Below are 23,984 nucleotides of genomic sequence, written 5' to 3' on the forward strand. Positions count from 1 at the left end.
AAACTTACTAATAAGGTAAGATTATCATTAATCTAATAGCATTTGAAATTTTGTAGTGAAGACGTGTCAAGTCACCGCGTCCTTCTTTATCCAGCTTTATCATCTCAGCTCTTGTCAGGTCACCGCTTCCCATTCTCCGCTCTACCATCAGGTCTGGCCATGAACTGCATCCTGCTCGCTGTGGTAACCTTGGAACAATGAGACAAGACTGGCTGAGAGTAGTGAACTGTTCTGCACTCTTTGATGCAACAAGTACATCAGTTGTTGTTGGAAGTGTTCCTGGTTCCGGTTGATCTAACTAATGCAGCCTACCCTCAGAGGATTTATATTATGGAAGTGTAGTTTATGCAAGAGTAAAAAGATGCGTCTTTAGTCTAGATTTAATCTGACAGAGTGTTTCTGCCTCCCGGACAGTGCAGGGAAGACTATTCCAAAGTTTAGGCGCTAGATAGGAAAAGGATCTACCACCTGCACTTGATTTTGAAATTCTAGGTATTACCAACTGACAGGACGCCTGAGAGCGTAATGCACGTGAAGGACTGTAATACAATAGGAGTTCATTCAAGTACTGAGGAGCTAAACCATGTAGGGCTTTATAGGTGATAAGCGAGATTTTAAAGTTAATGCAATGCTTTATAGGTAACTAGTGCAAGGTTGACAGAACCGGGCTAATATGTTCATACTTTTTTGTATGTGTAAGAACTCGAGCTGCTGCTTGCATATAAAAGATGTACAGTGGTCAACATTCCCAGCATCCAGTCACTTTTTAAGGATAGGGACACGGATTAAGACCCGATGGGGACTTGATCAACCCTTGTATATGTGAAGTATATGAATTAGTAATTTGGAATTTAGGGGTTGGTGAGGATGAAAGGCTGAATAAAAGTGGCTTTGTTCCATCAAAGGACACTGATGTAATTCAGTTCAAGCTGATTTCTATAGTGCTTTTTACAAATTTGCATCTTTGCAAAAAAGCTTTACAAGCTTTACAAAAGCATATATATAGATTGTAGAAAAAGACGTAGAGAAGTAATTTTGAAGATGGATGCATAGATCTCTGCAACCTGATCTCAAATCAGTTTCTTAAATTACAGGAAGTACCCGAGATTCCATCCCATGCTGCTTCAAATTTGTCACCTAATTCACTTTAACCTGTTCAGTCTTAGTATGATAGAAGCTTACGCTATTTGACCCACATCGTCACCTCAGGCTGTAGACTTTTTTGCTGTATAGATTCAGGAATAACAATCTTGGTGCCTATCCACAGATACATGCTAAAATACCAGTGGGCATTTTATCAGTACAGATCCAAATTGGAGAGGACCGGCTCACTAGCTCATACCCGACTGATTGATGTAGCCCTTGTTTAATCCTTGTGTTTTACATCCCTTTAAAATGTATTAGATGATGTTAATAAGAGAAGTCAGACGCGTCACCTGAGGCAGCATAGGAACAGGCAGTAAGGGACGAACAGGAATAGAGAGTGTGTTCTTTAGAGAACAGCGGCAACAACTCGCCGTCATAATGAGCTTGCTGTTCCGTAGCAGAGCCACGGACGGGTCATCTTTAAAAATGGCAGTGTCAGGCCCGCGAGCCGGTCTCTGCGTGATGCTCTGCTGGCTCGCCATTGATTCTGTTGCCTGAAATGGATTTCAACTCGATGCCATTGATCAGAGCCCCAGACCATGTTTTCAGCCCACAGAGAGAGTGAAAGAGTGCTCAGAGGAAGACAAACCCGTCTCTCTCCGCATTCATCTGTTACCCCTTTTCCACCAAAACGATGCTCAGCCGGGAGAATTGCAACACTCTGTCAGACCTAAACGGTGACATAATGAAGTAAACCAGAAAATTGTAGTGTTTGTTTACTAGTCTTTCAGGTTTTGGCTTGAAGCAGTGCAACTACATTCAAATGATTCATTCCAATGAGAGTTTAATTCATAAAGCACACTTGTGACCTTGCATACGGGATGGATAGCTGCCTTCGAGGTTGTGGTCATAATCTGTAGATGTTTTCAAAATGACGAATAAAATTCATGTCAGTCTACATTTATAAAATAAAGTAACTGAGTGCAGCTGTGACATGTCAGAGGAGATCTGGCCCTCCCGGCTGAGACTGGTTTCTCCCAAGGTTTTTTTTTCTCCATTTATTTATCATTAGAGTTTGGGTTCCTTGCCACAGGGCATTGTTGGCTGCCTTGCTCACCTGAGACTGCATTTATTAGATATTATTTACTAGAATGATCTTGTTTGTTCTATAAACACTATGCACTGTGCTGTGTTTTACATTTTCTGTGTTTTTCTGTTTTTCTCCTGTAAAGCTGCTTTGGAACAATCCACATTGTGAAAAGCGCTATATAAATAAAATTGAATTGAATTGATTTGATTTGAATGAAATATTGTTCGTAGTTAAAAAAAATGTTTTGATGGATTGTGAATAAAATGGAAACTATGCAGGAAAACAAAACAAAACAAACAAGAAAAGAAATGCATTTTTTAATTAAAATGAAAGCTAGTTTTGTTTTAATGTTGTCCTGAAAACTTTACTTGCTGTCTCCTAAAGTATTTCATGGTTCTATAGCAGCATGTTTCAGAGGGTGCAGACGCAATTTTTCCTGCCTAGAACGCTGTCAGATTGGCCCGTGGCAACAGAAATGGCACGCTGTCTCTGGAAAAGGGGCATGTTTTTCCCATTGCACTTAGACACTGACAACAGATCTCAGAGCTCACGCAGCCCAGGGTGGAGCGGCCCGTGGTTCCTCTGGGATATTTGTTGACTGCTACAGTGTGCAAGAATTATAGGTAGGTGTAGGGAACGGGAGTGAGGGAGGACAGAGAGAAAGACTGACAGGCGGGGTGCTGTGGAGAAGCAGAAAGTTGGAGGCCGTTGGATTGATGGCGCTCGGATACTTGAGGTGCTAGCGGCTCACTGACTACAGATACATTCGTGGGAAGTGTTGCCACGGGAGACTAACAGTGTGCAGGGGCCATATGTAATAGCACTCAAAGGGCACTGCCAAATTATGCTCCTTCTCTCCCTCGATTTTCCTCGCTCACTCACATAGTCATCACGGCCCACGTTAACATTTGCTCAGAGAGGAAGCGAAATATTACTTTTCTACTTTTTAAGAGATTCTATTTTCTGTCCGAATGAACAGTTCATTTCGGCTCTGTTTCGTGTTTGTGGATACCCAATGCTCTTCAGACACGCAGATCGCAGTTATTTTCCATAATGCACCACACTTATGTTTACATGTTCAGAAAGTATGAAAAGTAAGCCATTGTTTACTAAAACTTGGTTACCTCAAATCAAATTGATTCAACGTGAATTTTGTCTGTATCAAATATTTAAACAGTTTATAATAAATTTGGGCTTTTGCTGGCAAAATTAAATAAACTACACAATGTAACATTTTTTTACTCACAAAAAAACCCCAAAAATATTTTCACACATTTCGGGGTTGCACTTTATTTTACAGTACGTGTACCTATAGTGTACTTACAGTGTACTTACCTAAGAAAGTACTGGGTAGTATAAGGTAACTACATGGTATACGTTTAGGGGTAGGTCCAGGGTTAGTACCTAGTTATTACCAAGTTATTAATTTACTGTAGTAAGTACACATGTGTACATGGCAAACAGGACTGTGAAATAAATTGGTACCCATTTCGGTATTTTTACTGGTATACAGAAATTACAAGGTACTGGCATAACATTGAGCTAAAACAACAGTTTAACATAACAGATACTAAAAATGAGTCGTCCAAAACTTCAGAAGTGTACATTTCATCGTTTTTGTCTTTTATGAGTAATACTGTCCTCAAGAACCAAGTTCCAGACGTAGTCACCCATCATCGCTTCATCCCATCTTCCCTGTGGTACAGACATTTCTAGAATTTTCTGACAGTGACAATTGGAAAACATTTTTTTAAATATTTGAAAATGTTTACAGTTTTTGTTTATTTGCAATATACCAATATATTATAATTAATAATAAAACCTCAAAATTTACTTGAGCTAAATATATACTAAAACATTGATTCTACATGAAAATAAATATTTTAGCACCACAGAATTGTACAAGCACTTTAAAAAAGTTGGGCGAAACAACAATTTGTTGCTATTTACAAACATAAAAAGCAGCTGTAAAGATATCATAAAACCGTTGCCGAAATTAATATTAAAAAACTAACCAATTATGTTTGATTATATAGCTCTGCACTTTAATGTGAAGTATCTCGGCCACTTTTGAGTCATTTTCATAAGCAGTTTGTCTCTCTTTTTAAATTATGGTTAAGTTGTGATTAATATTTATAAGTGGCACTGAAATTTAAGTAAGATAAAACAAAGCAGAACTCTGTTGAATTAAGTTAAATGATCCTAAATCGCATTGCTTTGAATTAATGAGGTAGATTCCCAGTATACCTCACTTTGATTAAAATTGATCTGGCTGCTCATTTCAATAAACAGATGTGTTAGACATCTCAGTAATGGCTCCTGTTAGGTGAAAATGAAAACTGAGTTTGGCTCTCAGACGTATGGACGTATTAAGTGTGAGCAGTGGGGCGGTGGATCAAAGGTTTCATCACTCTGTGTCTGTCTGTGTCCTCACACCCCGCAGGGGCCACATCTGTGTCTGCACAGACCTTCAGTAAAGATAGGACACTCAGCACCATCAGTTGCATCTTTTTGTTTACATTAGCTTCCCGTTGACCTCAATATTTGAAAGATTAAAATGCATAAGGTCACTTGCTTAATTTTTCACATGTCTCAATTGGTGGAAAAATAATAATATATATTATATGAGATTATTATATTACAGACATTTTTTTATTTTTTTTAAAACAGTGCGAAGTTCAAAAATAATTCAACTTTATTGTGGCTCTCGCATCCTGATTCATTCTGTTGCAGACTGTCCCACTGTTTTTCAACATAAGAACAAGTCCTGTCACAACACCCTCTGTAAGAGATTTGTCTAATTGGACTGTGATGAAAATGACACTAAATCAATTTAATTATACATGTCTTCCTTAACATTGACTAGTGATTCAGATGACTCACTGACTTGTTGGTTTTGAAAACATGTAGATTTGCACATCTCGGTCACCACAGCCTTCAGAATGACAATTAGTTTAGAAAATAATAAGTTTCATGTCAGGGGCTTTAGTGATCCTACACGGGTGTTGGTTTGAATCCAGTTTGATCCTGGATTTGTGTCCTGATTCTTGTTTGGAACGTCACAGGCTCTGTTGTGGATTTCAGAGGGCCGTGCTTTAGTGCCTAACACCTAATTCCTACTTTATGAGAACACAAAAAAAGGTGAATGCTTGTGTGCGGTATTCAGAGTAGACAAGAGGAATCTAATCAGATTCTGTTTAGCAGTCCCTCAACAGTCAAGTTTGTTCGTGCCATCATGCTCGACTTTTTCCCAATGCTACGTCAGCTCTATTGCATCCCTCTCTTATCATCCCACAGCTGCAGTTTTGATGTGGAATTAGCTGTCAAGTCACACATTTCATGTATTATTTTATTTTGTTGATGTTGTGCTTTGTTGGTGTATCGCAATAAATCTGGGCAAGAAAAGATCAAGGGGAGAACAAAGAACCTGGCGTGTATTAAAAATAAATGACTTCGAGATTAAATCTCTCTCTCTCTCTCTCTCTCTCTCTCTCTCTCTCTCTCTCTCTCTCTCTCGCTTCCTCCTCATCACATTCTATTTCTTATTGCCCCAAACCCTCGAAGACTCTCTCGAACACCCTGAAACCCATTTCACATCAACTTCGAGACAGCTGAGAGTTGCTTGTTTGCTCATTGGTGGTTTAGGAATTGGTTTTAAGTGTCCCTGAAGCCTCCAGAAGCGTCTTGTTAAGTCATACAAAAGAGCACGGGGCACAGCAGTTCATTACCGAGAGAAACGCTGTGTACTTCAGCCAAACCCAAAAACAACAGAGACACTTACAACACATTAAAGGTGGACTCTGTAACTTTTTCCTCATTAAAAAAGTTTAAACCCTGTAGAAAGAAGAAATACTTTTTGGACTCACATTAGATGATATTATATATTATATTGGTTGCCTAGTATAGTAAATGTTGTTTTGTTTGACAAGAAGTGTGATGCCTCATGGGGAAAGCATGTCGAGGTCACATGACCAGACGAAAAATGGTTCATTCGTTAGAAGAAATACTGTACATTTATAATTTCGCACACAAAAAATGAAAATTCTTGTCCTTCCATACCTATTCGACTGGCCTTTTTTTCTTCTGTAGAACACAAAAGAATAAAAAATGAAGAACGTTTCTAACCAAAGAACATCAGCCCAATTGACTTCCATTGTATGGACACAAAACCACTGAGACATTTCTCAAAATATATTCTTTTGTGTTCTAGAAAAGAAAGAATCGTATTTCTATTACTCAATCTATTCATATGTTGTCTACAATATTTTCACATATTATTTATTTCACAAAGCTTGATTCTTATACTATGTAAAGAATCAAGCTTTGTAAAATAAAAAGGAATAAGTGTAATATTGTAAAGACAACGTATGAATTAATTGGCTAAAATTTGAGTAATGTTAGATGTATAAATCTGAACAGAAACATTTTCAGTTCAAATTTATTTGTACTGCAGTAATTTTCATTACATCTTCACACTTCACAAAGCCCAGTGAGTGAAATATAGGGAACTGTAGTGAGCAAAACTCGCTGTAAAGATAAAAAATAAACAATTTTGCAAAGTATGCATGTAACAAGAAAAAGGATAAGCACAAAGAAATAAATATGAACACTTCTAAATCGTAATAATGTTTAGTAGACTTTTAAAGTTTTTGCTTTGCTTTTTTCTTTCTCTGAGATTTTCTGTGGACCGCATAGAAGCTTTTGGAACACTGGTCTAGATTTACAAGACAACTGCAAATAAAAAAAATACTAAGTGCACCTTTTAAACAACCCCTCAACAATGTGAACAGTCTCCATTCACTGCTGATGTTAGCTTCAATATGACATCAGGCTTACCAATGATTGCATTAACATATCCCTTAATCTTTTAAGAATTTAATATGGCATTTCTTGGTGAAAGCCTTTAATCTGTTTTGGAATCTCCCAAAGCAAATGCACATTGTCCAATAAGGCTATCCTGATGCCCCTGACGGCTATATCTCTCAATATATACATACATATATATATTTCCTCCTATTTTGTATTGGACTCAACAACAGGGGGTACACAGGTCATCTGAGGACTGGAGCTTGTGCTCTGGTAGTTCTTGATCAGTTTGAATGGAAACAGATGGTTGCTCAGGTGTCAGTTCCTGGCTATAAGGCAAAAAAGCTCTGAACTGCGGTTCTCCTGTGAAATGATTCTTTCCTGACACTAATACCTAGTTCAACAACGTTAGAATAGCTTAAAGGATTGACATGAGGGCCATGAAGTGCTTGAAGTGGCTAATAGCCTTGCTGGCACGATGGGTGGCTGAGGCGTTTAATGGGGCAGCTTACCACAGCACAAGTGCATCGTATCTAAAAGGCAAGACGCAGCGGGCAGTCTGAGCCCCGACGGCCATCAAGGGGTCAGTTGGTGCTTAACAGCAGCCGTGATATCCAGATTAAACTCACGGTTTGTACAGCTACGTCACCTTTTCTGACACCAGCCCGCCAAGCACAGCGTAATTGCAGATGGCATTCCCCATTAATGTCTCTCTGGCTGTTGTTTTGTCTCTCTGTATTTTATATTTTTTGTAATGTTAGTACAGCATTATGTGGTTAAATATGCTTTGGTTCAATATGCTACTAGGCTGCTTAGCACATCGTATTTAACTCCATTCCATCTTCTAAAACATCCCACTTTTTATCAGCAGCGCCTGGAGACTCTCCAGAGAACGTTCGGGCATATCTCATGGTTTGTCAGAGGTTAAAACAGCCTGTGTCACATTCTGTAGCGAGTAGCGTAATGGGAAATGCACAGGGTCTCATAAATTAGAGATAGATTTTGGTGTTCTCCTTTATCTCTCGTTTGATTAATAAATGTAAGCGGAGACGTTATGCTTGCGTAATGGAGTGCCAAACACAGACAGATGCGTCGATAAAGTTGTCACCACAAATTTAAACACTGCAAACCAGATGCAACCAATGGGGGAGTAGTGAGACCCCAACTCAAGCATAATGAGAAAAACAGCATTCATACTCAAGGTCTTATCACTCCCCGAGGCTTGATCTGCTTCCGTCAGGTCTTCAAACATGTCAGTGGTGGAGTCTTCTGCAGCACGAGTGATGTTGGGAAATATCAAGAGCCATTGCAGGTGCTTTATGAGAGGTAAAATGGCTCCCAGTGGGGTCAGAGCTATTTTTGCCACCCAATTAAAAGGTGTTGAGTGGCCGTGATAAGCAGGTGTCTCACATGGGGCAGGGCGTTTGACACTGAGGGCCTTGTTCTTGCTTAGCTGTTCACTCTATGTCCCTACATTAATGGAGGCCTTAATGATGTGCTATGCATCTTGGGAACAAAGTTTGCTGTGAAAACTCACCGGACACCCACTGCTAAGCGTAAACCTTCTCAATTAACACCCTGCCTTACTGAGACCACAAATGATAACACACCACCTACAGTGCCGACAGGTTTCATGCGGAGTCTGATGTCACATGGACAGGTAGGAGGCTCTGACAGTGGGTTGGATGTGATGCTAAAACATTCACTTTTATAGCCACGGTGATGCTCTGTATCTCCGGAGACTTTATTTTTTTAAGTGAACTTTTTTTTGAACTATAACATTCCTTTCTCCCCATCAGCTGAACTGAACTCTCTCTCTGATATACAATATACAGTAGTTCCCATACAGCAGCTTGTCAAGGCCCATTATTTTACATGTTGTGATTTTCACTCCTCACACAAATTATATGATTTCTGTTGCAAGATTATTTGTTTCATAAACCAGTGCTTGGATATCAAATCAAAACCTTTAGACCTTTATAAGGAAATTTAGTTTGTAAAGATGAATACAGTTCTTGGACAATGCAATACACAGTAAACATAAAAGTTTGTAATTGGTTGGTGTAACGGGTTTTAAAACTAAACTATATTTCTAGAACTTCCCTTGCTGTCACAGGGGTGAAACTCTTTTTAAAAAGTTCACCTTTGCACCTGAAGAGTACATATTAGTACCTCAAAGGTACATAATGGGACCTCTAAAAGTGTGCTGTCAGTGTACCACAGTGTAGTACAGCTTTCTTTCATAAAAGTCCGGGTAAAGAGAATTCTGAGAATTGTTTCTAAACACATTATAGATGTTAGAAATGTATTGAAACACATTACAAAGATTGTGGAGTTAAACCGTTAAACAGTTTTTCAGCAATTCTCTGTTCAGGATTTTTGTGCGGGGCTAAAACAGTGGATCGATGACGCAATGGAGCGTCCGAGCATCTGTGCCTCCCCTATCACTAGAGCGCCTAGCATCAGGCATCTGCTCAATCACGAGCTCAGGGTTACAAGCTCTCACGCTTTCAGGCTCTCTCACGCTCTGCCCAACTAAACAAATCTCATGCCAAATAACAAGCAAATGGTAACACAGACGCGAATGGAAGGAGGGGAATAGTACGAACGGAAGGTGGATCTCTGCGTGTGATTGCGACGTGCTTCAGTGATTATCCATTGATGAATGTCACGCGCATTGACTCACGCGTGTTTGAATTCAAATCCTCCATAAAAATCTTCACATATAGCCTACTGGGGACTCGGGGTGAGCGATGCGAGTGCTTTTACACGGACTTTAAAGGTATAGTTCATCCAAAAATGTAATTTCTACTCACCCTCATGCCATTCATGGCCTTTATTACTCTTTTCTTTGGCAAAACAAACAAAAAGATAGTTTTAAGAACGTTGGTTCCCAAACCACCTTGGAGCCATTGTATTTCTCAAAAATATCATCTTTTGTTTTCCACAGAAGAAAGATCAACATGTTTTGAAAAATATCAGGGTGAATAAATTATAACTAGATTTTTATTTTGGGGTGAACTATACCTTTAAACGGTAATGTGTAACACAGGGAAAAGTCGACATCCCACGGAGAGCGTTGTAACTCCAGTCTGTGATGGAAAATCTGTATCTCTATCAAATGCAGGTGTAGTAGTCATGGGTGGATAATGGAGAACCCAACTGCGTCTCCATAGCAATGTAATTATAGAGCACTACATTAACAAGATGCTTGGAGAGCACAATACAGTGAAGGTGTCGAACGGGAGGCAAATCTAAACGCGTGCTGATTGATTGAAGGTGTCACTGTGTGTGTGTGTGTGTGTGTGTGTGTGTGTGTGTGTGTGTGTGTGCGTGTGTGTGTGCGCGTGTGCGTGTGTGTGTGCGTGTGTGTGTGCATGAGCTGATCTTGAGATGTGGAGCTCAGAGAGCAAACAGACCTGTGTGTGAATATCTGGAGGGATGCAGAGCCAGCTGTATCATTTCATTAATGGCACCACAATACTCCTCATAGCACCATACCATGCCTGGAACCCAGCAGGCTGACCTTGATTTATGTCCTTTCCCTACACCTCTCCTTTCTTCATCATCTCGAGCTTTTTTTTTGTCCTCATATTCACTGTATTAGCCCCTCTCTTTTCAGTTCTAATCTCGTCTTTTCTAGGAATTTGTCATTCTGTCTTCTTTAATGTTTTGTTTTTGCTTCAGGTTTAGTTCATGCCCTGCTCAATATCATCATTTCATGCTGTTCTCAGTGTTTTCTGTTTTCAAACATTTTTTGTAATTGACAGCATACAGTTACCCTTAAGCGAAAAACATCTTTGTAATTGCTTTAAACTAGCTGATCTCAATGTCGTTCTTATGTGGCTGATCTAATAGAAATTTGTTAACTGGAGCTGCTAGTTTGGATGAATTAGTATGATGTGAATTGCACAAAAACATATAATGAACATAAAATAAGCCCCTCCCCTAAATCTAACCAGCATTGGCATGAAAGCAGGTCATACCAAAATGTATGAATAAGATCATTAGAATTCATATGAATTAGCCAAGTGAGCGTTCGTGAAATACTTACAAATTGCCATGAGATTGATGTATAAATAAAATTACCGTACAGACATTAATGACTGGTCATATTACAGTATACGTCAATCCTATTGAAATTTATCTACGTTATTTGATTTGTTGTAGGTATTAAATGTGTATCCATCGACAAACATACATTAGCTGAACTTTGTCAGTCTGTTTTACGCATTATAATTTCTAACGAACCATATTATAAATGCGTCGTCAGATTAAAGATGAGCCGCGGTCCAACGTGCCGAACCGTTGGTGGAGAAAAGTGCGGTTCAATTTTTTACCGAGAACCGTTACACCCCTAGTATTTACACAACGCATTCTGTAATGCAATTTGTCTGTTTAGGTCAACTGTAGAAACAACATGGCGTCATTTCAACCAGCATTCCATGTAAGGGGACCCGCGGTGTATGTAGATAGAAATAGCTCATTCTAAGGTAATAAAACCTAACGCTTCATTATGTAAGGTCCCTATACACCTCGGAACACATAGTTATTCAGTATTATAGTGCATTTCTGTCAGTAGATCCTACAAAAAATGACTCGCTGGTCCTTTTTTTTGTAAATTTTGTAAACTTTTTTTGTATTTTTTTCTCTCCAAAATTGTGCATTTGCTAAAGGCTAAAAAATTGAAAACTTTCCTAAGTTTTGAAAGTTTGTCCACCGTTGTGTTTTTTTGTGCAGTTTAATTGCACAATACTTTTTGGGGCCGCTGTATGTTATATCTTCTACTTTTCAGTGACAAAGTGCAGATAGGATTCCCCTCCCATTTTTCGCCCCAAACTTTTTCCTTTGAAAAGGGGAAAAGTTTTAATTTGCCGAGTGGCAGATTTAAATAAGATTCTGCCATCGCTCTTGTTCCCTTACTGGTTCCCACCGAGCTTCATTTCCTCGGCACATGCCTCCATTAACAATAATAACCATCAGCCCACAGAACATGAACAAACATGTAGCACAAAGACGCTGTCTGGAGCAGGTCCATTAAACGTCACCATCAGTAGTAAGATGTGGGGGGTAATAGAGAGACCACAGAGAGGCTTGCCGATCTGAATGCAAAAATCACATCCTTCCTCCTGTTGAAGCAGAGGTCTTTTTATATTACTCAAACGGCCAATCAGCCCCCTCTCTCCGCCTCTCAGGAAAGTCAAATGCTTCTTTCATGAGTCTGATGAAGCATAATGACCAGAGGACAATTTCCACTCCTGGGGCCTAAAATGGGATTTGAGTCAGTCCTCAGCGGTGTGCAAGGCCAGTAAATTACCTCAGTGTGTGTTCGGGCACCAGCAAAAGGCATTAACGCAAAGAACATAGACCGAAACGTACCTCCAGCTAGGATACAAGCACTGTACGTCAAATTAGACCTCCAAAAGCCCCTTTTCTGTTTCTATATGCAATTTACCTCAAGACTGCAGAATCACTGAAATTATAGGCACAGAGGTGGTTCTGAACTTTTCTGAATGACGTGTTGGATTAATTAAGTAGAGAGAGTAAAATGAGTTTAAAAAACTCGTAAATGGCAACTTTTCATTTTATGATAGATGTATGGTACAATAATAATAATAATGATATTAAATAAATAATAATAATAAATACATAAAAGAACAAGATAATAATTATTATTATTTATAATTATTATTATTATTAATAATAATAATAATACAGCAAGCATTCAGAAATTGAGAGATATAAACAGTAGTAATTAGTAATGGCAGTGCCGTACTATTATCATCACCCTTGAAACACTGCTTGTCCAATCACATTAAAGGACATTTGTAGAAAAATACTGAATCAGGTCCAACACTCGACATCAGATTCGTTCAGCTGTTACTTCAGACGGGTCGACATCCTTTAAATAACAGCATGTACCGAGAACACAAATATGCACAGATGGCCGTATACTCGGCTGCACATATGTGAAATGTGTACGTGCACACACCCAAACTGTGTTAATCGCTATGATAATGTAGCACTTTTTTCCTCCCAAATGGTTTACCTTCTCTGCCGGGTTTTATTGCCCTTATTTACATTGAAATTACCATTAGGCAGATGTTTAGAAAGATACTGTACATATAAAAGAGTGCACATGAAATGCTGTAAGATTTAGAGCTGGTGTTAATCTCGTATATTTTATATAAAAACTTACAACGTAATAAAATCTTACACAAGCACTAAGCTACGAGTTTCTACGTGAGAAACACATTTTGCGCCCTTGCAGGTAGGCTACTCATAGTCCAGATGGAAGTGAGCAACTGAATCATTTAATGATGGGCCTTTTTAGATGGTCAGTAGTGAAGCGTTCCCTTGACAGTCAGATTCCAAGAAGTTTTGTGGCCATTTTTAACGTGTGATCCTGGGTGACATTATGATCATAACATTGCATTCAGGGATACTGTACAGGGAAAGAGAGTGAGTACAAAAGAAACAGTCAAAGTTCAAGAGAATACAGAGCGTGGCGACTCTTACTGGAGTCACTGTCAGGAGAGGTGAAGGGAATTGTGGGCATGAAGGCAGAAGCATGATTCCTGTACAGAGGAGCTTATGAGAGGCAGGAAGACAAGAGCAAGGTCTAGCTGATCAGATATAATGAAAAGCGTGCTACTGAACCCTTGCTGTAATTGAGTAACCGGCAGTAAGGACACACAGGAGAACAGGAGCAAACTCTTTTGCCGTCAGAGCTGATGAGAAAAAGAGGACGAGAGCCTGCCGTTCCCATCTGTGCATCTAAACATATGAAGTGTACTGTAGACGAGTGAGAATGACATGTTGCTACTCCGAGTTTCTCAGAAATTAAACAAGAAGGTGCTTTATTTCTGAGAACTTTCAGAAGAACATATTGTGAGGGTGGGAATTTTTTGTTGCTGTCTCACAGTGTGAACGACCATTTCCTGTGGGCTTTTCCACAGGCTTTGAACATGTTTTGGGGCTAGGAAGGAACATTGACCAGTTTAAAAAAGAGATGCCTGTTCTTTGGGTTTACCATGGTATTTTTCCATCTGGCTGTACTATGAATTTGTAAACATGTAAAGAGAACAATATGGTCGATTTCTTCACAGTCTACAGATCTCTATGGGAATCAGACATGAGGCATGTTCGTCTCCTCATGCATGTGACACTGCTTCTTAGCTGGAGAACTCCAACAAACGTAAAATAAGAATATTTGAGATGTATTTTCTCAGAAAGGAAATGCTGGATTGAGTTAACTTATTTGGCAGTTCTCCTTGTATCTCTGTGTAGTATGAGAAGGAAATGGATATTGTTATAATTTACACCTAGACTATTTGCACAAGTCAGGTCGTTTATTTAAATCATACAAACATTCATTCTCGATGATAACGGATTTATGTTTCTGTGTTATTTACTTTTTTAAATATTCTTTAAGAAGGTACTGTACATCTTAATTCAAACTCATGGCAACACACATATTCTCTTTAAACACTTAAATTGGCCCCCAAACGTGTTTGGACTCTTCAGCCACACTTAAAAAGTGCATTACTGTAGGTGTCGACATATCAAAGTAAGTGGCATCTGCAAATATACAGTATACAGATATACAGATAAATGAAATAAATTGATGTTATCAATGTAATGCAATCGCAATAATATTATTTAAGTGTGGCTTAGGGATAGTTCAACCGAAAATGAACGTTCTAAAATATATTTACCCTGTCATTCCAAACCTGTATGGCTTTCTTCTGCAGAAGACAAAAGAAGATATTTTGAAGAACGTCTGTGACCAAACAACATTGGCCCCTATTGACTTCCATTGCATGAACACAAAACCACTGAGACATTTCTCAAAATATCTTCTTTTGTGTTCCACAGAAGAAAGAGTCAAATACAGGTTGGCATCAGGGTGAATAAATGATGACAGAATATTTAGTTTTGTTTGAACTATCCTTTTAAGTGTCCAAATATCATTTGGGACAACCATGTGTTATGTTTTTCTTGAATAGATGAGCAACATATTTGTCATGTCGCATATCGTTCACAGCTCCATACTCTCACACACAGACTAAACAACAATATATTTTTTTTTTGTGCTTCTGTGAAAAGAAATAAATAGTGTAAAGTTGGAAAATGTGTTTGTCAGGTGGTGTAAAAAATGTAACCAGTAGACAACGCGGATGTTTTTCCGAAGTGATAAATGTTGAAGGATAATTATAGATGTGAGTGTTTTGGGTATTAAAGGTGGCGTATTGTGTTGTCATCCTCACAGAGTACATGGATCTCTCACCGTTCCTGAGCTACTTCATGTCAGGTACAGTACGGTCTGACTAGACTTATAGCAGTGATTGTGTTTGAGTTACTAGTACCCTAGAAAAACATCAATGTTGTTTTCCAGCTCTGTACTCAGACGTGTCCAGTTCTCCCTTAGTTCTTACAGTTTCATCTTAAAGTTGAAAAGAAAAGCTTGATTTAAATTGTATCTACTATAATGAAAGGTGTTTTATGTCCGTCTACCACATAGTTAAGATTAAAGCGACTCTATGAAGGTCTCTCTTAGCAGTATCGATCCCCGGCGCTGTGAAGATTCCTGTCTTAAAGAGCGTTAATGAATGAAATTGCTTCTTCATTTTCTGCTGATTGGAGGGCATGCATTGACTCTTTTAATTACTGTAGAGAAGAAATTGGTTGCGCACACTTTATCCTTTAATTGTTTTTCCCCCAGCCTGGCCTTAATTGGGACTCCGTTGTGTTTATCGATTCACTTTGATGTGCTTTGAATTTGAATGGCGTGCAAACTATATATTAGTTAACGGAGGGGAGCTGTCAGGCTCGCTCTGAACGTGGTCTGTCGAGGCTGCCGTGTGTGCGGTAGTTTTATGTGTGTATGATTTTACTCACGTCCTGAGTCACAGTAGGAAGGAAATGTCACAGCAGGTAAGAGCATCAGGATAAAATAGACCCCTTAGCTTTGCACCATACATGGCCCAGGGCCAGAGCTGACGTCCACTGATTTGCTCCATAAAACCTCCGACTCCTGCTGCCCTCCCTTGCTTTATTGGTCTCTGCCTTAATACAGTTTGAATGTGCTCTCCGGTCTTTCTCCTATAAACCTTGTGATGAACTTCTGTGTGCTTCATGGTAAGAGAACGGCTAAAGCCAAAAGCTTAATCACATCAGCGCCTAATTTTCAGCATGAAAAGATTTTAAAATGAAACAATCCATCTTTTTGAAGTCTTTTAAACCGTGTTTGAAATATTTCACTTTCAGATATTTTATGATTTATTTCGTTAGTTAGTTTGAATAAAGAATGAAAGACAAAATATCACACTGGATCTGATTTAAATGGGTTTAATGCAGAATTCGACAGGACATTTATATTTTTGTGGTTGATGGTAGCAAAGGGCTTGAGTCTAAAAAATGTATCATGTATACAGAATAGAGGGAACATGTAGCTGATAATTTATATCAATGAGTAATCTGATTTTAATGTCAAATTGTCAGTTTCTGTTTAACTGTGCATTTAAACGTCATAACATGCAGTGGAGGCAGCAAAAGTTTGACACCACTACTGAAATTGCAATAATTAAGCCAAATGTATGCACAAATGAAAATAAATTCTTCTATTTTTTCAATCATTCAGATTTACATGTGGTTTTTATCATTTGTGAATCTAAAAGCTTAGTGTTTAGTAATGACATCACACACCTTCACTAGAAAGAGCTCCACACGTTTTCCGGGTAAAACTAAAAGATGCATGCCATCCCAGCATGATTTCTTAATGTTTCATAAAGCTCTTTGTATAGTGTAACATAACCAAGAAAATCTGGTCTTTGGTTAATGTCAGAACTTTCTGTCTATTTCAATGTTTATATTTGACTTAAAGTTTTTTACACATAGAGGTCACTCAGTATCTCTTAAAACAAAAGCAAAACACATACTGTCCACACAAGTGGCTATCTTCACCTTTTTTTTAAATGTGTAAAAAGTTTTACATTCTCCTAAATTCATACATGGAAGGTTCAAAGTGGTCTTTCACTTTAAAAACCCACTGTACAAACATTACAGACCACCTTGTTGACTGGATAATACAACAGAGAGAAGTTATTATATTCCAGACATAACAAGTTAGACTTCTAGTACATAGATGTTTGGTATATGTGCTTGGTTAATTATAACTTATTAGATCTGTGTAGCTTGTGTAGATAGCTTGATGCATCTGAGTTGCATCAATAGAATCTCTCAGGTCAGTTTAAGCGTAAGCATGGACAATTAACTCATTTTGTTTTATTTTTATTGCCTTAGGGAACTTTACTTTAGCCGAGTTGGGCATTTGCGAACCGACCCCTCATCAGAACGCATACTGTCCAGACCTCGGCCTCCTGCAACGCGGTTACTCTTTAAGCGCCGGCTCCGATGTGGACTCCGACCCGGAGGGCCCTATCTCACCAGAGCGAGCCATCCAGCTGTGGGAGGGCCACGGCATCAAATCCCGCCGCAGTTCTGGCCTTTCCAGCAGAGAGAACTCCGCCCTCACCCTGACAGACTCTGAGAACGAGAACAAGTCTGATGACGAATCAGGTGAGAGAGAAACTGTCAGAGAGAGGGAGTGTGAGAAAGAGCAAAACGAGAGCAAGAATATGTTATCAGAGTGTATTTAGCGTGTAAGGTGTGTGAGAGAACAGATGCCAAAAATGTGCAACATGTGATAACAAATTCACATTTTCATTCGGTTCATTTAGAGCTGAATGCATTTCAGAGCCCTTTCGAGTTGCTACTACTTGTTTTTTCTACTCTCGCTCGGCAAAAGAATCGCTCCCTAGCGACCCAAACCACAAACAAAAGTCAAACAGCAGTGATTCAGTGAAACTTGCGTTTAAAAATGCGTATAAATAGATGTCGTACAGCATGACATGTCACAACCAATTAAAACGAAAAAGATCGTAAGCAGGAATGCTTTTTTGAAATGTCAAAGAACGCACGTTGGTAAAACGATAACACTGTTGCTTCTCTTCTCTCCCGCATTTCCACACATCTGTCTGCATAAATGTTATTGTTGGCGACTGAATTCCCTCTTGGTAGCTTTTTGGCAGCGATTCTGCAACACATTCTTCAATTCCACATTTCCTTGTTAATTCGGTGGCGTCTAAAACCTTCGCCTAGTTTGTTGGAAGTGTCAGAGAAGGTTAATGACGACAAAAACCCTTCTAATTAATTGAGTTCTCACTGTATCAGAACTCAAACAGATATGTCAGCCGTGAATTCCAACATCGCACAATCCCGCTCTGACAATTTATCAAACTACTCAACAGCTATTAAACACACAAAGAAACACCTTGGAAGGCAGTCGTCTTCAGCTCGCTAGCTGATAATTGCCTCGCAGATAATTGCAGCGCTAATCTCCCAGCCGCTGTTTCTTAGCGCCGTTTAGAAATGTTTTTTTTACGTTTGCTAGGCGGGACCTACTTGGGTCTGGAATGCACAGGTCGTCAGATCACATGACAGCAGTGGACGTTAGACAGTATCTTGATAGTCTCTAAAAATAGTTTTTCCACAGTTTTCAAAAACACAAAGTCCTGGTTACAGTAGAAGCAGGAGTAGACACAAAACTTGGGTATTTGACAAATAAACCGTACATGTGTCCTATGGTGTGACAAAACAAACTGTTATAATATATTATTTTATATAATTAATGTTGGCATTTGTATAAAGTTTGTACATAATTGTCATTGTCGTGGCCTAATGGTTAGAGAGTCAACAAAATGATTTTCTTTTGTAATCAACATTGTCACAGATGTTGCAAGTGCGTGAACATTCCTTTGAACATCTTCTACTTTGTCTCATACATTAAGTTTTCACATAAGTTTAATTTCTTTTTTTTTAGTTTTAAGAAATGTGTAAAATAACAATGGAAAACAGCATTGCATGCACCATCCATAATACTCCAATGCATAATGAGCAGTGCTAATTATTTTCTTGTGATATGCTGCTGACAGGAAAAACCAGATAGTGTGTGATTGATACTTCACGGAGTCTGTGCTTGAGGAAAAGTCAAGCTTTCTTGTAGTTGAATGAACTGAATTAGAAGCTGAAATTGAGGCAGGATATTGCTTTCAGGGATGTGTTCTCACAAGGAAGAAAAGCGTACGTTCAAAATAGAAGCAAGGAAATCTGTCATTTTTGTCTATACACTTCTAACCGACTTTGAAGCCTAACCATCATCGGCCTTTATCTTTTTTGTGTGTGTGTTTGGGGATGCGCTTCAATATCTTTGGCACTCTCGTCTTCCTCTATTGGCTCGTTGTATAGTTGTGTCAGCAGCGCCAATCACTCTGAAAGACAGGTGTCACTCACAGAGGGAGAGTGAATGGGGTCAGGGGGAAATTTTCATCCATTATCACAATCCGTCTGTCTCTTCCAAATACTCTCCCAGGCGTAAAGGCAGCTTTCAAAGTCTACTGCCCACTTCCACTAAAAACGTCCATTTGTGCTGTTGTGAACTTAGCTTCAGACACGAGCGTACCAGTCAATCTCTGCTTGGGCACACAGTCAGAGGTTAGTGAGATATAAATAGCCCACTTGGCCTTTTTGATCATTTTAAACCAGTGTCTCGTATCCATCTTGTTCATGTCATTTAATAGTTAATTGCTTTTTGCTTGCAAGATACAGAATCGGTCTGTTCTCTATTAAAAAAAAAAACGTTTATTTTTTATTACCTCTTTAAGACCATAGATTGAATTCTGTTTCTTGATAAAATCTCACATGTGGGTCGAAAAGGACTTGCAGGTTTTAACAGTTACTGGTTAAGCTGCATTTAGTCGTAACGCTGTGGATTCTTAGTTTGCAACAGTATTTTGAGAAGGCGGTAGGTCCATAATGGTTTCATGCAGATGTCTGCTATTACTCAGTTGTGTAGGATTGTTTTCTTTTGGGACGGCTAAACATATTAGAAAAGTCATTAAGAACATACTGTATGTGATTTCAAGGAGGGCAGATACAACAACATTTACATGAGTCTCAAAATAAAAAACAACTGAACCGTTCCTGAACATATGGAGAGAGTTCTGGGTCAGTATTATAAATATAATATGTGACAGCCATATACAGTATGTAGGTTGTAGTTGCTTGTGCATCTGTGCCACATGCTGTCTGGGAATATTTATTGATGTACTATACTGGGAATTACGGTATTACTGTGTGTATTTTAAAGCTTTGGTTTCATAAGTACACATATGTGAAGAGATGCAAAACCCTCTAAAAGCCACCACCGTCAAAAATGAGATTACGATGTTGAGTGAATGCACTCCACATATATACATTACTTAAATAATTTTGCTTAAAAACACGCTAAATACAACACCCTGCCCAGTCTGAAATATGTAGTAATGCTGAAAATAAATATAGGAGCCTGATAAAAAATGCTCACTTAAATAAAAAGTTGCGGATTTAGAGGGTTTTGCATCTGAACTCTTCATGTACAGTGTACAACAGTAAATGCCTGTACAGTAACACGCTGTCCATTCTCACAACAAAACCGTAATTCAGACTGCACAGTAATACACAAACACTAACAGAAAGATCATTTGAAGCCAGTTCACTTCGATAGAGCAGAATGAAAGTCAATAATAAATTCAAGTGTGTAATTCCCTCAGAGGCAGATAAAATAAACCCCTCATTCGACACTTGCTGCTTATCGATGATCTCTTTTTGTGGTGCTTTTCTACGCCTCAGTTCTTTTAGATATAAGGTGAGGTGCACAGGGACTTTAGTAATGAGCCTGGTCTCCTGGTAATTGTCCCATTAAGCAGTCTCTGTGACTGAAATGTCCCTCAATTTGACAGAATGATTAATACCCAGACCCACAAAATCACTGATCTTTACTCGTCTGAAAGCACCTTTACCCTACACGGGTGCCGACATTTTGTGCCATTCAGTATCTTGAGTGTATATTGACATTTAAGAAGGTGCTGAGTAGTAGCTATAGCTGTCCAGACAGGGATGGTGTGACGTTTGTCTTTCGCTGCGCTCTGCTGTGTTTGTTTGCATAGGTATTTGTACTCCAGCCAGATAAGAAATTATCTCATCATTCTGTTGCAGCCCCATGCGAATTGCATTTGGCAGCGGTTCGGCGATCAGCGTTTCGCGTCACGTTCGGTAAACAAAGCCACCTTGGCGCCCCTGCTGCGAGAGGAGCGGGCGGCTTTTGTCTGCTGGATTATTTGTATTCTTCCACACTGATCTGCGTCACTAAGCATTCAAGAAGCTTTCTTGGGGACTTGTGTTGGGGATATTTTCCTTCTTTTGGTTTGGTCATTTTCTTTCAAAATAAGATAATTAAGTTTGAAGCTTCAATATATTTATTTTGTCTATCTGAGCGAAAGTTTGTAAGACATTTTACGTGAATTATGGGATTGACCATTATAATTTATCACTACTACAGCTGCCTTTGTTTTCTTTTTTCAATCAGCTCTATTAACTCTGAAAGAATGACGACGAATCATCCTTTGGTTAATATGAGATGCAGAGGCGGACTCGCTTTATACCAACAAGATTTAACAAAACCAGTTGCGCCCCCAACGCAGACGTGCAGCTGCGGAGAGATTATGGCAAAGATTATTTTATGAACGAGACTCTGTGCAAATAAAAGAAATCAGTAATGTGAGCATCAGGAGAGGTCTCGTTAATGAGGAAGAAAAGAGCATCAGTAGAAGAAGAGAGAAATCAAAGTTGCATGCTGGGATATTCATATCTAAGAGAGGAGATTGAAATTATTTGATACTTGCTGAAATGAGGTGACTGCATGTGGGCTGTAGGAGTTCCGTACAGATGCATGGAGAAGTTTGTGCTTGTATGCAGGATGTGTTTAATGGATATTTCACAATTCCGCATGGATCGCTAAAAGAGGGATATTGAGGATTTACATGCTGACTGGTGGGAGAGCTGTGGGATTTTATCTGAATATATGTCTTGTGTTAATGTTTTGAAGAAATGTTCTCACAAACTTGAACATAAAGCGTGATTTATGTTCAGTCTATTGAAAACAATATTGAGTTAGCTCGGTGTGGCTCCAAAAGGACATGAAACTACACTAAAAATAATGATTATGTGCCTTAGTAGATTTTATGAAAATAAATCATTAAAATATACTTAATATAATTATGTTCCTGTTTTTTTACAAAAATCTACTAATTTTGGTTGTTAAGATTTTAATTATTTTGTTTGAGTAATTTTAATTGAACAAATTATTAACTAAATCCAACTCAATTTTATTATGTTAAACCCATTTAAATTGGTCTAATTAAGTTTACTTATTTATTTTGTGTTGAGACTACATAAATAATTATTGTAGATATAACTACATTGGCAGTTGATCTGTAGTTCCCAGCATGCTTTGCATCTGACTGCATTAGGAGATTAATTTTCCAGATTAACTGTCATTTTAAGTGTTTTTCAGTAAAAAGAAAGACTTGTTCGTGTTTTTTGTTTATTTATCTTTGAGTTTTAGAAGAGTTTTGGTATTATTTTTAAGTTTGGGTTTTTTAAGTTGTTACCGTTGTTCAGAAGAGTCATGAAGTGTTATTTCACTTATTGCGCAGTGACTGTGCTAATGTCAGTATAGAGACCACCAGTCTTTTCTTACTTGACAGTCTATGTTGTAAAAAAATAGTATATTTCAATATGAAAGTAGTGATCCGTGAAGTTTGAGTTAGACGCATGTTTTTGTTCAGCGTAATTTTTTAAGTAACATTTGCTTGATATTTTAACAAAAACTAAATGTATTTAATAATTAGAATTTACTTTATTCTGGTTAGTAAGTTGTCCTTGAATTATAGCAGCAAATTTTACTTAAAAAAAGTTTGTGCAAATTGTTACAGGGATTTTAACAAGTAATTTTTTTCAGTGTACAAAAAAATGTGTCCATATGGCTTGGACTATGTGAAATGTCTGAAGTTTTCCAAAGAAAGCGTATGCCTTAGAAGAGAATGAAATTTACATTTACTGACAATAGCGTTCAAATCATGTCAGGTTATCATCAAATGCCATTGGCTCTCAATGTTTTTTTTTGTCACATAAACCAAACTTTAAGATTTCTTCGATTCTCATTTTGTGTTTAATGGAAAGAATAAAAGCATACAGGTTTTGAAAGACATTAGGATGAGAACTTTGCACTTAATTTTCCTGTCAGGTGAACCCAAAGCGAATGTTTTATTAGACAGCTGAGGGCACTCAATGAAACATATTGTCTGAATTGTCAGAATAACAATTATTGCTGTCCGTCTATCTCACTTATCTAATATATGGCTAATGAAAGGACCACTCTCAGTCAAGTGCCAACTGCTTGCATTAACGTATTCAGTTCATTTTTCCTCACTTTAATGTCTATTGGCATTTACAGATGTTTACGTTATGTAGCTCTGAATCATAACAAGAAGTCAATAAACAACATTCAGATTTTCACATAGTTGACAGTGAATTGGATAATATTATTTGAGAATGATTCTGTTTTCTGTCAGGGTTGTGTTTAGCGGTGAGCTTAAGTAAAAGCATTCAGTGATATTACACAAAGGTCGTATCGACCTTTTCCACTGAAATTGTAAAAGAGAGAAATGTCATATAGTGAGTTGATGAAAGATAAACACAACCACGCACGTTCAGTAATACATTTGCACTCTACAGTTAAAGTGTCAGATGGTAATAACACAGTACCTTCATGGCCATCATAATATGCAGTTGCATATTCGTGTGCTTTGATTTATTTTAAGGTAAGGGAGGGGCAGGCTACTGTTACCATAGTAATAATATTGCATTTTTTATATTTACCAAAAGGATTCAACATGCATGAACAATATATATGTATGTAGATACAATACACTTATGTTATTTATTATTTTCAAATAATGATCAGAAAAAAAATCGGTTTCAGTAATCATTATAATTAAGGCTGACCTAATAAACACCACTATAGATGAAAACAAATAAGAGATGAACTGCAGCGCTTATT

General features: G+C 38.2%; 1 protein-coding gene across 11 annotated transcripts in view; it reads left to right on the forward strand.

Moving 5' to 3' along the window:
- The window catches only part of tenm2a (teneurin transmembrane protein 2a), a 429,048-nt gene that overhangs the window by 201,589 nt on the left and 203,475 nt on the right, over nt 1–23,984 (forward strand). For 9 of the 11 annotated variants that reach the window (XM_057348979.1, XM_057348978.1, XM_057348982.1 and 6 more), the window contains exon 3: nt 17,288–17,563. The exons of the other annotated variants lie outside the window; for them this stretch is intronic. In XM_057348979.1, coding sequence (XP_057204962.1) covers nt 17,288–17,563 — 276 coding nt within the window. The remainder of the gene's footprint in view (nt 1–17,287; nt 17,564–23,984) is intronic. 11 annotated transcript variants of the gene reach the window in all.

The sequence above is a fragment of the Triplophysa rosa genome, linkage group LG13 (assembly GCF_024868665.1).
Source record: "Triplophysa rosa linkage group LG13, Trosa_1v2, whole genome shotgun sequence".
Classification (NCBI taxonomy): Eukaryota; Metazoa; Chordata; class Actinopteri; order Cypriniformes; family Nemacheilidae; genus Triplophysa; species Triplophysa rosa.